The sequence below is a fragment of the Aspergillus saccharolyticus genome (assembly GCF_003184585.1).
Source record: "Aspergillus saccharolyticus JOP 1030-1 unplaced genomic scaffold BP01scaffold_54, whole genome shotgun sequence".
Classification (NCBI taxonomy): domain Eukaryota; kingdom Fungi; phylum Ascomycota; class Eurotiomycetes; order Eurotiales; family Aspergillaceae; genus Aspergillus; species Aspergillus saccharolyticus.
The window spans coordinates 26,512-38,670 of NW_020290664.1; the positions used below are offsets into that span (position 1 = coordinate 26,512).

Here is a 12,159-nt window from a genome sequence, read left to right on the forward strand (position 1 = left end):
ACTCAAAATTTTCCATCAAAGACTTTGGAGCTTGACCAGATCGCCCCAATAATAACTTACAATCCTATATCAGGAGCAGACTATAGCTCCGACTTTAAATTTTCTGGAGTATCAACTGAGACTCTTCTTCTTACTCCACTTCCCTCAACCATGAAGTCCAATAGCACCTCTATTGAATTGAATCCGCTGTATAGTTTTTTATTTTGGGTGCTTCTCTGCCTTGCTATAGGTCTGCACTATCATTCTACTTTCAGGCTTCAGCATATCCAGTTGGCGCTCGATGGATCTGGTTATGTCTAGTGCTTTTTAACTAGTACCGAGTGTATACGAGTTACCTTCAACGCCCTGGAGATATGAAACCACATGAGCAAGTGCATCAGAAACATATAGAAAGCTATTTTGGTAGCAATCTGCAACTGTCATCCATCTTTGTGCTTCTTCTTGGTGTAAAAGAAGGGTCTGGTTTGATTCACTGATAGATTCTTCGAGGCTGTCTCGCTGAGCTTCCACTGACTCAATTTTGTCATGTAGTTCCGCAATTTTAGTCTTAGCCTCAGCGAGCTTTTCAACGAGAATTCTTTTCTCTTGCTCTAGGTGCTCAATCTCTTCGCTGCGTGCCAAATCTTCCTTTAGCCTTGATTAGATTTATACTAGCCATTATAGAAAACGTGGATTAGTACCTTTTTTGTGGGCTCATTATAGATTGCCCAAAATGACTGTCCAACCTCCGAACAGAGTCTTTGGTAGGCCCCAACCGAATGCTTGCTCAGATGTTTATCAAACAGATGTTTTAGCGAGATATCATCAATATGCCAAGCATATTGTATTCCATCCTCAGCCTTAAGACGAACATCGCCAGGTTTTACAGATAGACCCAGGGTCTCCTCTGCTCTTTATTAGTAAAGGTTGGCTGGCCGCAGTGAGAGATCATGTACCTAGGTGTGCTGACAAACGCTGACGACAACGCGAGCGCCATGATGCACGGTTTAAATTGGCCACTGACATGATGTGTGAACTCTCAAAGCGTCTTAAAAATCATGCTTGTATTTGTATATCATATATAGTGCTTGTGATTATGCGTGCTTGAAACCGAGGTCTTGCAGTAATATACGGAAAACACACTAGTAACAAAGCCCTATTATACTCCGTCATATCCTGCCGTCTCAGGGAGTGAAAAATGACCACCAGTCTCTGCCGGTTTCCCATGGTTGAAATTCAAGCTCAAATAACTCTGTATTATGGTAGAGACGAGCCCTGCACATCTGGCGTAATATTTTACGAATGTCCTGATTGGCGGAGACTGGTAAAGTTAGTAAAAGTGAGGTACTCGAGAGCCCAAATACTGACCTGCCACTAACTGTCTGCCTTTCTGTCGATTGCTTTCGTCTTGAACCTTCCGCTCCCAATCAATGTTTCCTGCGTGTATCTTAATAAGATCATGGTCACCAAGAGCGACAAATTTTTCGGTAATCATGTTAACCCCCGTATATATCTCAATATTAAGAACCTGAAAAATGTTAAAATTTGCAATTGGGTCTGAAAGAGCAAAGCAACACACATAGCTTTGGTCCTGACTTATGAGTTCCTGTAGCCAGTCAACTGCACCGCTATACTCACCTGATCGATCAAGCTCCCAAATGAGCGAGATACGCTCCGTACAAGCTTCTGCTGTGCTTCTTCGATGTAGTATCTCTTTGATGTATGGAATTTGAGCTGCGATACCAATGCCACTTGTTGCCATAAGTATATGGCCATAGAGACTCATATCATTAGGCAGGGAAGAACTAGGTCCGAAAGGTCCATCGACCCATGCTCGATATTCTTGTCCGGGATTTAAGCAGCCCCGAATCTTCCTTGTGAAGCCATTTCGGACACGGAACATCAGGTAAATTGGAGAGGAGCCAGTCCCAGTATCATTTTCCCACCAGGCAACAGAGAAAGGATGTGCTTGGAAAATGTAGAAAATTCCAAGACCAGGTATTCCAAGGTTGACCCGCTCGCCTGCTCTCACAGCCCATGGACGTGGCATATGAATAGCGACACGTATGACCTCATCTCCTATAAAGGAACACACTATCCGTGCAGATCGGCGTGTGTGAACATTCCGATACAAGATACGGCAGAGTTGGAGACTGCTTGTGACAACAACAGTGGAAAGACAGACCCATATTAAACGAACCGAGCTGCTCTTTTGTATATGGAGGTGTTTCCATATAGCGTACAGCCCGACAAATGCACATGCTAGGTGTGTTACCAAGAATACCTCATACACTCTTCGTTTAACCATTGGCAGAAATAGGAGAGCGAGAATCATACTTCCTCCCTAGGACTGTTAATCAAAACCAATTCGACCATTTCCGGATGTACTTGCCACAATGCCATAGAACCTGGAATCATCTGTGCCTTGATCCCTATGCTTTGCATAGATGATGATGATATGAATAGCACATTCTATGCTAGCCATCCATCCTGCTGTGCGGTGAAGTATCCCATATGTCTCCAATGGTATAAATAATAAGCGTGCACCGAACTCATGTCCACCAGCAAGATATAGAGGCAAAAGATTAAGCAAGGAAAGCTTTGCTGCGCGCGAAGCTGCCTGGTCAGCTGTTTTTACCCACAAAAGATTGCAAGCGCAGGTCAGTCCAGAATAGATTAACATAATTAAGAACTGAATTGGTGAAAGTTTATTGATACCAAGAAGTGGCAGGTTCAACCGCGGGTATATAAGATACTTCTTATACAGAACATAGGCAGTAGTGGATGAGAATAAGAGGATACTATTTTGAAAACAGTAACAGACAAAGCGAAAACATGAGTAAACAAATAGCAGTATAAAGGGTAAAAGTAGGGAGGTCAAGTACACTGTCTCAAGAAGTTGCATTCTGGCAGACATTTGGTGAAAACGCAACAACAAATCGATGAAACCTATATATAATAAACCTTGTAAATTACCAAAGAAATTATGAAACATATCCCTAAGATACCTGACACGATCTTGCCTTCTTGTTTCAAGTCTTGTCGAAAGAGCTTCAATACATGTCCTGCGATTCCGTTCCATCCTCGATATCAGTAATGGAATCATTAGCTTGCTGATCCATGCCTACTTGTAGAGTCGCCTCAGGCTGCCTTGACAATTCGACAGGGACAAGACCCCAAGCCTCCCCTAGGTGACAAAAGTAGCTTGCCATCTGAATGAACAGCTTGCGCTCCCTGCGACCAGCAAAAGCTTGGATCAAATCAGGAACGGAGTACCTAAAGGTTGATTTCCCCGGAATCTAGCATTTTTTGTATGGTTAGCCCTCAATCAGGAATTAAGGAGGGATGCAGTTACAAGAAGCTGGTCTCCTAGGGGCCATGGAAAGTGCTCAGAATTGAAGGTAATAGTCTTTCCTTTGCCTTGTATCAAGACATAGATCTTGCAGCCGTGCTTTGCATGAATCTGAAACGCATGCGTTATGATAGAGTTTATATCTCTTTCGAAATTCTTCATATTGGACGCTGTGGTAGGCGGGAAGATGGCAGACACTACAGATTACCATTGAGGAAGGACAGAGAGGGCTATTTAAATTGATTTCTCGAAAAATTGGATTTGATTAAGGAGTCACTTTGAGGAGAAGTCACAAGTCATTAAAAAGCTAAAGGCTATAATTGAATCATATTATAGGCGAGGTTTCTTATTCCTTTGTTCCGCTTCGCCTGATCGTGACAAAGAGTGCTCCTTACGCCACGATACCCTGGTCTCATTAGAGCAGCTTGCACATGGTAGAATCGAGGGGTACCCATGGTCGGGTCGTCCAAAGCCACTTTGTAAATGCTGTACCTCAATATGCCATGAAATTCTATTCGGAAAGCCACTGATACTCCATTTTCTGTGCTTGTCAATACGCAAATAGATGTTTATAACCTGATCTGGATGATGAATCAGAATTGATACCGGCTGTGAGTATCTTCCACAAGCTTTACAGATACCCCCAAGGCTGAAGCTGGTGAGATGTCCTTTGTCGGTAGCGAATTCCAGGTCATCAGGGTATAAGTGCTGAATAGCTTCAATTATCTCAAAGGTATTTCCTTTGCATTTGATCACACCGTGACACCAGGAGAACGTAGATCCTGGTATGCGGTCCGGTATCCTGTCTAATGTAAAGTAAAACCTCGCTACCAGAAGAGCTATCGCAACATCTCGGGCCGATCTGGCACTGCCTAGCTGGGAAATTACCAAGTTACGGTAATCGCTGATCATCTCGGCACTATCAAGTGTAGAAGGGAGGTTCTTTAGAGAAACGTCGAGACGCATATAGTCAGATCTAGCTGAAGCGTCCAATTCATCTCTTAATTTCAGCCATCTGGGCCGACCTTCTAAATGTGACATAAACGCATCGTACCCGCGGCGTAAGAATCCGTCGCGAAAGATATTGCGGAACCGGGGAGTTTGGTCACGAGGTATTTCCTCTGCCCCTGTCCCTAGAGAAATCAGTTTGCTTATACCTGTTTTGCTTGGCCAAAGACGACGACTAAGCCGTCGAGCAATATCAGCGGCGAAATTATCTTGTAGACCTCCGTCCTGAAAAGAGCCGATATCTTGGACGTTGGCAACTGAGAAATAGAATGGAGCTGCAGTTGTTGCTCTAGCGCTTGTCCGTCGGAGAATCTATTAGCGTGGGATGCTGCGGGCTCAGTGGTAAACTTACACCTCCCACAACAACGGCTCCTGGTGCATCTGAGCCGATCGGTAAAGTATGTAATCTTGAACACCATTCAATTAGAACTTGCCCACCCGTGCGGGCAAGGATTAACGAACCGTCTTCCTTGTCTAACCACTCCACAGGATTGAAGTTTCCGAATACAAATGACTTGGTATCCTTACCGATACTCGTCGCGATTGCTGCAAATTTAGACTTGGAGTAGGAATGGAGAGGAGAACCCTGTCCGAGCGGCTGGAATGCTCGACGGGTCCGCCCAAACACTTCTTGGAGAGTAGCGTCAAAGATAGCAGCGTCGTAACAGCTGTCACTCATAATCCACGAGATCCACTTTGGTATGATTTCAAGGAATGAACCCCTGCCGAGGAACAATTGCAATGCTCGATTAAGCGCGGGCTCACGGCGTTCGCGAAAAATACGCTGGGCGAGTCGATCAAAGACTTCTGAGCATGTGGACACGGGCCAGTCCATAGCTATAAGCCCCATACTGATCAGCCCACCTATTTTAAATTAGCCATCTACTTTCCGTGTCCACACTAAAATTGATGAGGGGGCGGAGGATTGAACCGGCAGATGGCCTACTTACCAGCACTAGGACCCACCGTTAAGTCTATCACATCAGCTACTCCACATTTCGGGCCGAGATGTTCCTGAATCAGAAGAAGAAATTCGAGGGGTATTCCTCCACGCACACCGCCTCCGTCGATAGCAAGGATACTGGGATTCATGGTTGGTGGCAAAATATTGATTGTTAATGGCGACTGAGAAAGACAGAGCGGACAGAATGCGATAGTAAATTGGTATTCCAAGTTCGAAGCCGGCATTCCAAATAGCTGAGCGCATTTATCACACAGCCCGTGGCAACAGGCCTGGGAATGTTGCGCGTTATGAACTAGGCAAAAGAGGCAAATTTTATTGGACTGTATTCGACCAAGCGTATCGCTGCGTTTCATGAGATAGTTCCTTCGGCTCTCTACTGCCGAAAGGCCGCTTGTCTTTAAGCAATGATATTGTGATTTGAATTCGAATTCAGCCATTATTATTAGGTCTTCCTTGGTTTGCTTCGTGGTCCCGCGATTGTGATTAGACAATCCACCAATGACAGCGGGCCTATAAAGCTTTCTAAAAACAGTCCGTGGTTTCAACGCTAAGTGGCTGATTAGTAAACTCGTTAAAATCAGTCACATTCTCGACTCTGGCGGATAGGGGGATTATAACACTGCATGATACTTACAGGCCATGCCCGGAACGTAGTGATCCATCAGTAGGGCAGAAATTAGTGATGCTAAAAGGACTTGAAGGCTGCAATTATTTTGGAGACCGATATCGAGGTAGTGAGATATTCGACGGTCTAGCCCTCGAGGTACGGGGTTGTGTTCTCTCGTCGCCTGGACAAAATCGAAGGTTTGCTCTATAGATCCTGCTGTATGCTTCACAGCAGCTTGAAAGTACGCGCACAGGTGGGCTGCGCTAAAAAGACTCCAGTTATCTAGCCTTGTTGCTTTAATCTGGTTCAGCTGGTCTTTGAGATAAGTGCGCAGACGCTCATATTGGCTTACAGCAGGTAAACGGGGGTCAAATGATGCTAAATTTACTGATGCAAAGCAGCTGCGCAGGCGATCCGCGCCTGGTGTATGTAGCTTGCGGTAGAACTCTTTTGCTTCTGACGCAGTGCTAGCTGGATCACATGGGTCACCTGCGACTAGCACCACAATCCTGGGTCTTACTGTTTTCGGCAAAGATGATGCAGATCCTGCTTTGACACAGCTGACTAGAAAGTCAGCGATCGATGCCAGGCTCGGAAAATCATCAGCGAAGATGCAAACGATATCTGTGAACAGTAATACAAGCCGTGCATAAAGGAATCCCAAAGCAGCTGATGCCGTGGCTGGGCCCCATGTTATAGGGTAGTCAGAAGCCTTGCGAAGATAAGCATCCTGATCTAAATCAACTGGCGCTTTTCCTGGTTCGCCGTCAGCGATAAGGATTGGTTCTGGATTGTTCGCGGACAGCAAATCATATCGCAATCCTATTGCGGATTTTGCCCGGGTTCTTCTTATATTATTACTAGGAAATAAGTATTGTAGTGCGATCTCTTTAGTGTGACTTCCAAGGAATAGCGTGAGAAGAGGTGTCTGCTGGCTGCGTTGAGCTAGATCAAGGGTGACCTGTTCCAGGCGGCCGTAATCTCGAACGAAAACACCCTCCTGGCTCGCGCCAACGTCAAGCCATTCTGTACTAACATTTGGGCGCATTGTAGGATCTCTCTGATTTCAAGCGTTCGGTGGCTATGTCCAAAGAACTTAAGACAGTTTGGCTGTGCTTTATGTACAAATTTTAGCTGCCTAAATTCATGTATCTCCCAGCTTTTTGAAACACTCACTTGATAATGAGCGTACCTCACCCGATAACTTACCAAGTGGACCTACTATAGCGAATCAGCGCAGAGCAGGACGCCCGAAGACCAAGTCTTTGTTTAGATTAATTACTGTTGGCGGTAAACCAAGATGTATCTATAATCCTTTGAACCACACTGCCGGTAACGAATCAAGAAAGCGCTTCCTCGATAGCAAATTGTTATATAAGAGGCCTCAAGCACGTAGATCATACCGTAAACAACAGGCAGGATTTGTGTTTGCAACATGTTTGAATATCATGAATTTGATATGTCCGAGTTGTTTGGTGACGACGATATACTACCACTTGACTTATTACCTCCGGAGATACAGTCCTCTGCAAACTCGACAATTTCCCCGAACTCAGTCAAAACTTCTACGGTGCCTGAAGCTCATCAAGAAGGACTCTCGGCGCGTCTCAGATCGAGGTCTAAGCATCACCCTGATCGGCAGGCAAGGTGAGCTTTACTTCCTATGACATTGAATCTGCCTGACTCAGTCCAGAAGTGCGTTATGTGATCAAGCCATAGTCGAGAACAAAAATGAAAACGAGAGCTTGAGCACAAAGACTGGTCTATCCATGAACCAGACCAAGAAAGGCAGCTCAACTAAGTTAGTGTTCGTCTCAATTAGTATTTCACTATACTGACTGCTGCAGTGAACTCCTTGTTAGAGCATTCATAGAGAGTGCCAAGGAATCAAAGAAAGTTACAACAGCTATTGATCAGCTAAGTCACCTTCCAGGTGAAGTCGCTGCTCTCAATGAAAAAATCGAGAATCTCGAGACTTTCCGTCGGGAGACTATGACAATTCTTGAGAATTATCATCTGACGCAGATCCACCTGTCACACCTGCAAAATCAGCTCGCCATGAGGGAACAACAGATCGACTTCATGTACCGATCACTCGCAAATGTCAACAGCAAGTTTAGACTAATGCTGCAGAGCCTGGCGCAGAAAGACAACAGGATTTTTGAGGGGTTTCAAGTAGAAGAATATGCGGATCATAGACAGGAAACAGAGCTCTAGTAACATGTATAGCACCTCTACTACCGTGATACTTAAGAGAATGTGAAACATCTGTCACTTCATGCCAAGGTGTCGAGGCGATTGGTAGCTTCACCGGTCGCTATAATACTTGTTGCAAAGCACTAGATACGTATCAGAAGACTCGAGACCTACACAGAATGTAAAGTTTACAGAAAAATTGTCTTTCGAATGTCCTGGCACCTGTGAACGCATTGATCTGCAAGAATCCCAACCATCTATCTGACTTTCAGTAAGGATGATAAAATACAGTAACTATCTCAGGCGGTGAACAAGCGGTAATACAGCCCCGCACGCCATGTCAGACTTGAGACAGCCCAAACAACATATATAGATGCCATATCTTGCTCTAAAAAAGGATAACAAAATATTGTATGGAAAAAAAGCAAACACCAAGGGGACCTTGTCAAGATGGAGCCTGAAGCATCTGTTGATAGTATGCAGGTAAGGGATATCCCCATCATTCTTCAACAATTCTAACTATCTTTCAGGATTACACTCATCCTGGTGTCAACATTGAGCAGCTAGTAAAGGACTTCCTCGAAAAAGAAGGCCAGTCTAGAATGCGTCAAAGTCATCTTGAGCTACGTCTTGCTGAAGAGATCTCGCGAGCCGAGTCAGAGCAGCTTTTTCGTTCTCAATTGCAGGCTAGGCTTGCAGACACTTATTTCATCTACAACCAACTGCATCTTTACCTTACCCAAGTCTTCCAGGATCTAGAGAGTAGCCGAAAACAGCATGCCGCGGAGAAGCGGCGTGTTCTGGAACTGGAGAGTCATATGCAAACTTTGAGTATGCTTAACAATAGTTTACTCAAAATGCTGATGCCGGGTTCTTTGGGAGATTTCAATCATCAAGATCAGATACGTGGGTTGTCTTGCGAAATCTACAGACAACAATGTGTAATCGATGAGCTTCAAAACATCAAACTAGCACATGAGTCAACCATTCAAACTCTACGATATACGATTGAGACGACACTCGGCCACATTTATACCCCTCCTGAAAATAGCGACGAGGAGCGGGAGGATGAGCGCAGCAGTGAGGGTGAAGATTGGGGAACTGGTGGGAATGAGAGCATCTCAGGGATGCCTTTAGTGCCTAGTGTTGAGGGAACAGAGACTTATGCGGTGATCGATTGAGGCTTTTAGTTAATGTCCACTTCTTCAATAAGCTTCTGTCACAGCCTTTGTATAGAGCCTTGGTTCAAATTGCGTTACTAGCTTCTGGTGTCTACTGTACTGCCAACACGCTCACCCAGGAAGCCTCAGCCGTTCCTTACCAACTCTTCCTTACGAGATCCTGGCCATGCGGTGACTTGTGATAAACCTTGACCAAGGAATGCGAAGTACGTCATTTGAAATGTGACTGTAGCAACGTAAGCATGAATCTATTATTATGGTAAAATATAGATATATCACGTGAGCCCACGTGGCGCACTTGGTTCAGTGGCGTGTTGAGACTCGACATCCGATGGCCGGTCCCTTGTAGGGCTCAGCACATACGTGCTTCACAATCAAGTTAATTACATGGATTCAAAAATCATCAGTCCAAACGATTACGTGAAAATGTTTAAGCCAAACTGTCTCTTCGAAGGCTTTTACTAATTGGCATTTATTTACACTTTCCAGTACGCAATCATTACTTGCCGGTCTTCATTCGATAAGGATTTTGGGAAAGTGTTGCATCCTGGTATTAAAAGATGATGGTTGTAATGATAGCTCAATTGCAGATCTATATTTTATCCAAATTGATCAAGAAGCAAGACTGAAAAGACAGTCACAAGACCATGATTTTACAGACAGCGTACATCAAGGAGACCCGCAGACTAGCTCAATAAAAAGAGTAATACCTCCTACACTGCTTCCCTACAAATACAATAATCCTTTTGTAACAATCTGCTCAGAAACTTGCTTGAGCAGAATAAGGGAAATGATCGATCTGTGCACTTTAATTTAGAGATGCTGTAGCTTACACTGATAGTCTGCAGCTTCTTTATACATGTTACCAGAGCTATCGAAATTGATATATAGAAATTAACAAGCCATCAAGCCGATAATCGTCACCAGCTCAGTGGTGTTCTATTTCACTAGTACATACGTAATGTTTCTTCAAAAGCACCTTTCCGTCTTTTGTCAACTTCTAATTTGCTTTTCTCTTTGTACGGACGACCTCTTATCATTCCCGCGCACCGCGTAGCATGGCAATTAATGAGCAAGAACAACATATAGAACTAGTATTCAAGATAAGAGCCACCGAGTGAAGAGCGATTTTTCGCAACTTTATTGCAGCGCTCCGCAGTAAGCTCTGGGGAAATTTTAGCTCGTTTGAGAGCTCTCCAACAGATGAGAACTCCCCTAGAAGTTTATTCAGCGTTTCTCTGGCCAACGCCAGATAAATAACACATATGAGATCTACTATCTCAGTCTCAGTCGGTCCAATACCCATGTCGATAACACTTGAACTCGAAAATGATATTATGTTTCCAGCTTCATAGAAGCTGAATTTTGTAGCAAGTTCCGTTCTCGGGCTCTGGAATAATTGCTTTAAGCACTTCTTCTTCAGATGCACTTCTTGTGATGGCCTTATCGCAGCCTGAACCCTAAGACAAATTCCTGGGAACTTGATTTCCCCTTTTCTCTTCTTATAAGTATAGTTGCTCTTCAGTGATAGGAGTAGCAGACTTTCCAGGTGACTCTCTTCCCCCTCGTAACTTCCAGGAAGCAGGATCACTTGAGTCGGATGGGCTCGGCCCATATGGTGTAGACTACCCAGACCTGTTCCAATTAGGACAGGACAGCCACCGTGATCAGTAACTTCTTGTCCATCTCTCATCCTTGAAAATTGCTGTCCACAAACTTTGACATGCAAGATCCTTTGTGCAGGGGGCTATGCTCAAAGCATCAAATATTGCAGCTGCAGGAAGTGGAGGCAGAGCCTGAATAATTTTATCTATTATCTCTCGAGGCAAGAAGTAAGAATGATTTTTGGCCATATTGTACATTAGCACAAGAGAGGCCTCGTTCTCCACTTTTCTCATCTGCTGTTTATATACACAACATGTCCTCATTCAAATACTAGTGTATTATATGGTATTACAGCTACTGGTCTAGGACCAGCCACTTTCCACTTCTCTCCATCGGTCTATATATATATCATCTCACATTATCAGAATCTCATGTTCAGAGTGTGTGAAAGAATCACATCAGATCATGTCTAGATCACCACCTTCATTATATTCCATCAGGGAGGAGATCGGGCCCTCGGATCACCAAGTATCCTGCTTTGGAGGTACAACGTCTAATATCGAGCGACTTCCATCGCGACTACAACAGTCAAAGTCCCTACACCGGAGCAAAGATAAACAGATCGAGGACTTATCCTATGAGATCAGCTATCTCAAAGCAGAACTCATGTGGAATAAAGACTCCAAACATGCCTTACAACAATTTCAAGAGCAGATCCATCATTTATTCTATAAGATCGAGGAGTATCTTATCCAGGTTGACACTCATCTTAAAGAATCTGAGAAGAATTACTTAAGCCTATGGGGGATTAGTGGGGATGACGGAGATAATGAGAGAGTTGGTATGATTTGAATTTCATCGATCTACCATCTTGCGCATTTCTATGTTAGGGTGAGTTTTTATTTTATCCTATCCAGTCTGCTTATTAGAAGCTGAGATTTGTTGATTATGATATAAAAGCTTGGTTGGAAAGTTTGTTGAGATGGTCATCGTCGTGATTCAGAATTAGCAATATTATTATACATTAGTACTATAGATGAAGCTATAATCCCGACTTACGTTACGGATAGATACAATAGTGAGGGCATTGTATACGGCCTTCCGGATACCGGTGTCACCACCTATACTCTTTAATTGTTTCAGCAACCCTAGCATGAAACAACACTAAGCCAGTACACCCGACCGTTGCTTCATTTAAGCTGACATGGCTCACCTGGCTGACATGGCTTATCTGGCTTCGCCTGGCTGACGTGGCCTACCTGGCTCA

At 44.2% G+C, this 12,159-nt stretch overlaps 5 protein-coding genes across 5 annotated transcripts; 3 read left to right on the forward strand and 2 right to left on the reverse strand.

Annotated features, from left to right (window-relative positions):
* Positions 1 to 306: 306 nt before the first annotated feature.
* BP01DRAFT_350052 (uncharacterized protein) lies at positions 307 to 3,578 on the reverse strand (the record flags this gene model as incomplete). Its single annotated transcript, XM_025573780.1, has 6 exons — positions 3,335 to 3,578; positions 2,368 to 3,278; positions 1,559 to 2,319; positions 1,328 to 1,507; positions 681 to 884; positions 307 to 627 (listed from the first exon to the last, which is right to left on the reverse strand). The coding sequence occupies exons 2-6, from the start codon at positions 3,083 to 3,085 to the stop codon at positions 307 to 309; spliced, it is 2,184 nt and encodes a 727-aa protein (XP_025426974.1). The 5' UTR covers positions 3,086 to 3,278; positions 3,335 to 3,578.
* Positions 3,579 to 3,661: 83 nt separating this feature from the next.
* Positions 3,662 to 6,958, reverse strand: BP01DRAFT_350055 (patatin-like phospholipase family protein; the record flags this gene model as incomplete). The annotated part of the gene is made up of 6 exons (XM_025573781.1): positions 3,662 to 4,634; positions 4,692 to 4,746; positions 4,802 to 5,061; positions 5,286 to 5,536; positions 5,597 to 5,850; positions 5,938 to 6,958. 6 exons carry the CDS (start codon positions 6,956 to 6,958, stop codon positions 3,662 to 3,664), a joined length of 2,814 nt encoding a protein of 937 aa, XP_025426975.1.
* Positions 6,959 to 7,325: 367 nt separating this feature from the next.
* On the forward strand, positions 7,326 to 8,173 carry BP01DRAFT_188309 (uncharacterized protein). Its single transcript, XM_025570927.1, has 3 exons — positions 7,326 to 7,552; positions 7,604 to 7,711; positions 7,758 to 8,173. The coding sequence occupies exons 1-3, from the start codon at positions 7,359 to 7,361 to the stop codon at positions 8,125 to 8,127; spliced, it is 672 nt and encodes a 223-aa protein (XP_025426976.1). The 5' UTR covers positions 7,326 to 7,358; the 3' UTR covers positions 8,128 to 8,173.
* A 327-nt stretch (positions 8,174 to 8,500) lies between these two features.
* Positions 8,501 to 9,287, forward strand: BP01DRAFT_426664 (uncharacterized protein; the record flags this gene model as incomplete). The annotated part of the gene is made up of 2 exons (XM_025579806.1): positions 8,501 to 8,589; positions 8,637 to 9,287. Exons 1-2 carry the CDS (start codon positions 8,557 to 8,559, stop codon positions 9,285 to 9,287), a joined length of 684 nt encoding a protein of 227 aa, XP_025426977.1. The 5' UTR covers positions 8,501 to 8,556.
* Positions 9,288 to 11,357: 2,070 nt separating this feature from the next.
* Positions 11,358 to 11,744, forward strand: BP01DRAFT_306902 (uncharacterized protein; the record flags this gene model as incomplete). Its single annotated transcript, XM_025572261.1, has 1 exon — positions 11,358 to 11,744. One exon carries the CDS (start codon positions 11,358 to 11,360, stop codon positions 11,742 to 11,744), a length of 387 nt encoding a protein of 128 aa, XP_025426978.1.
* Between the last annotated feature and the right edge of the window lie 415 nt (positions 11,745 to 12,159).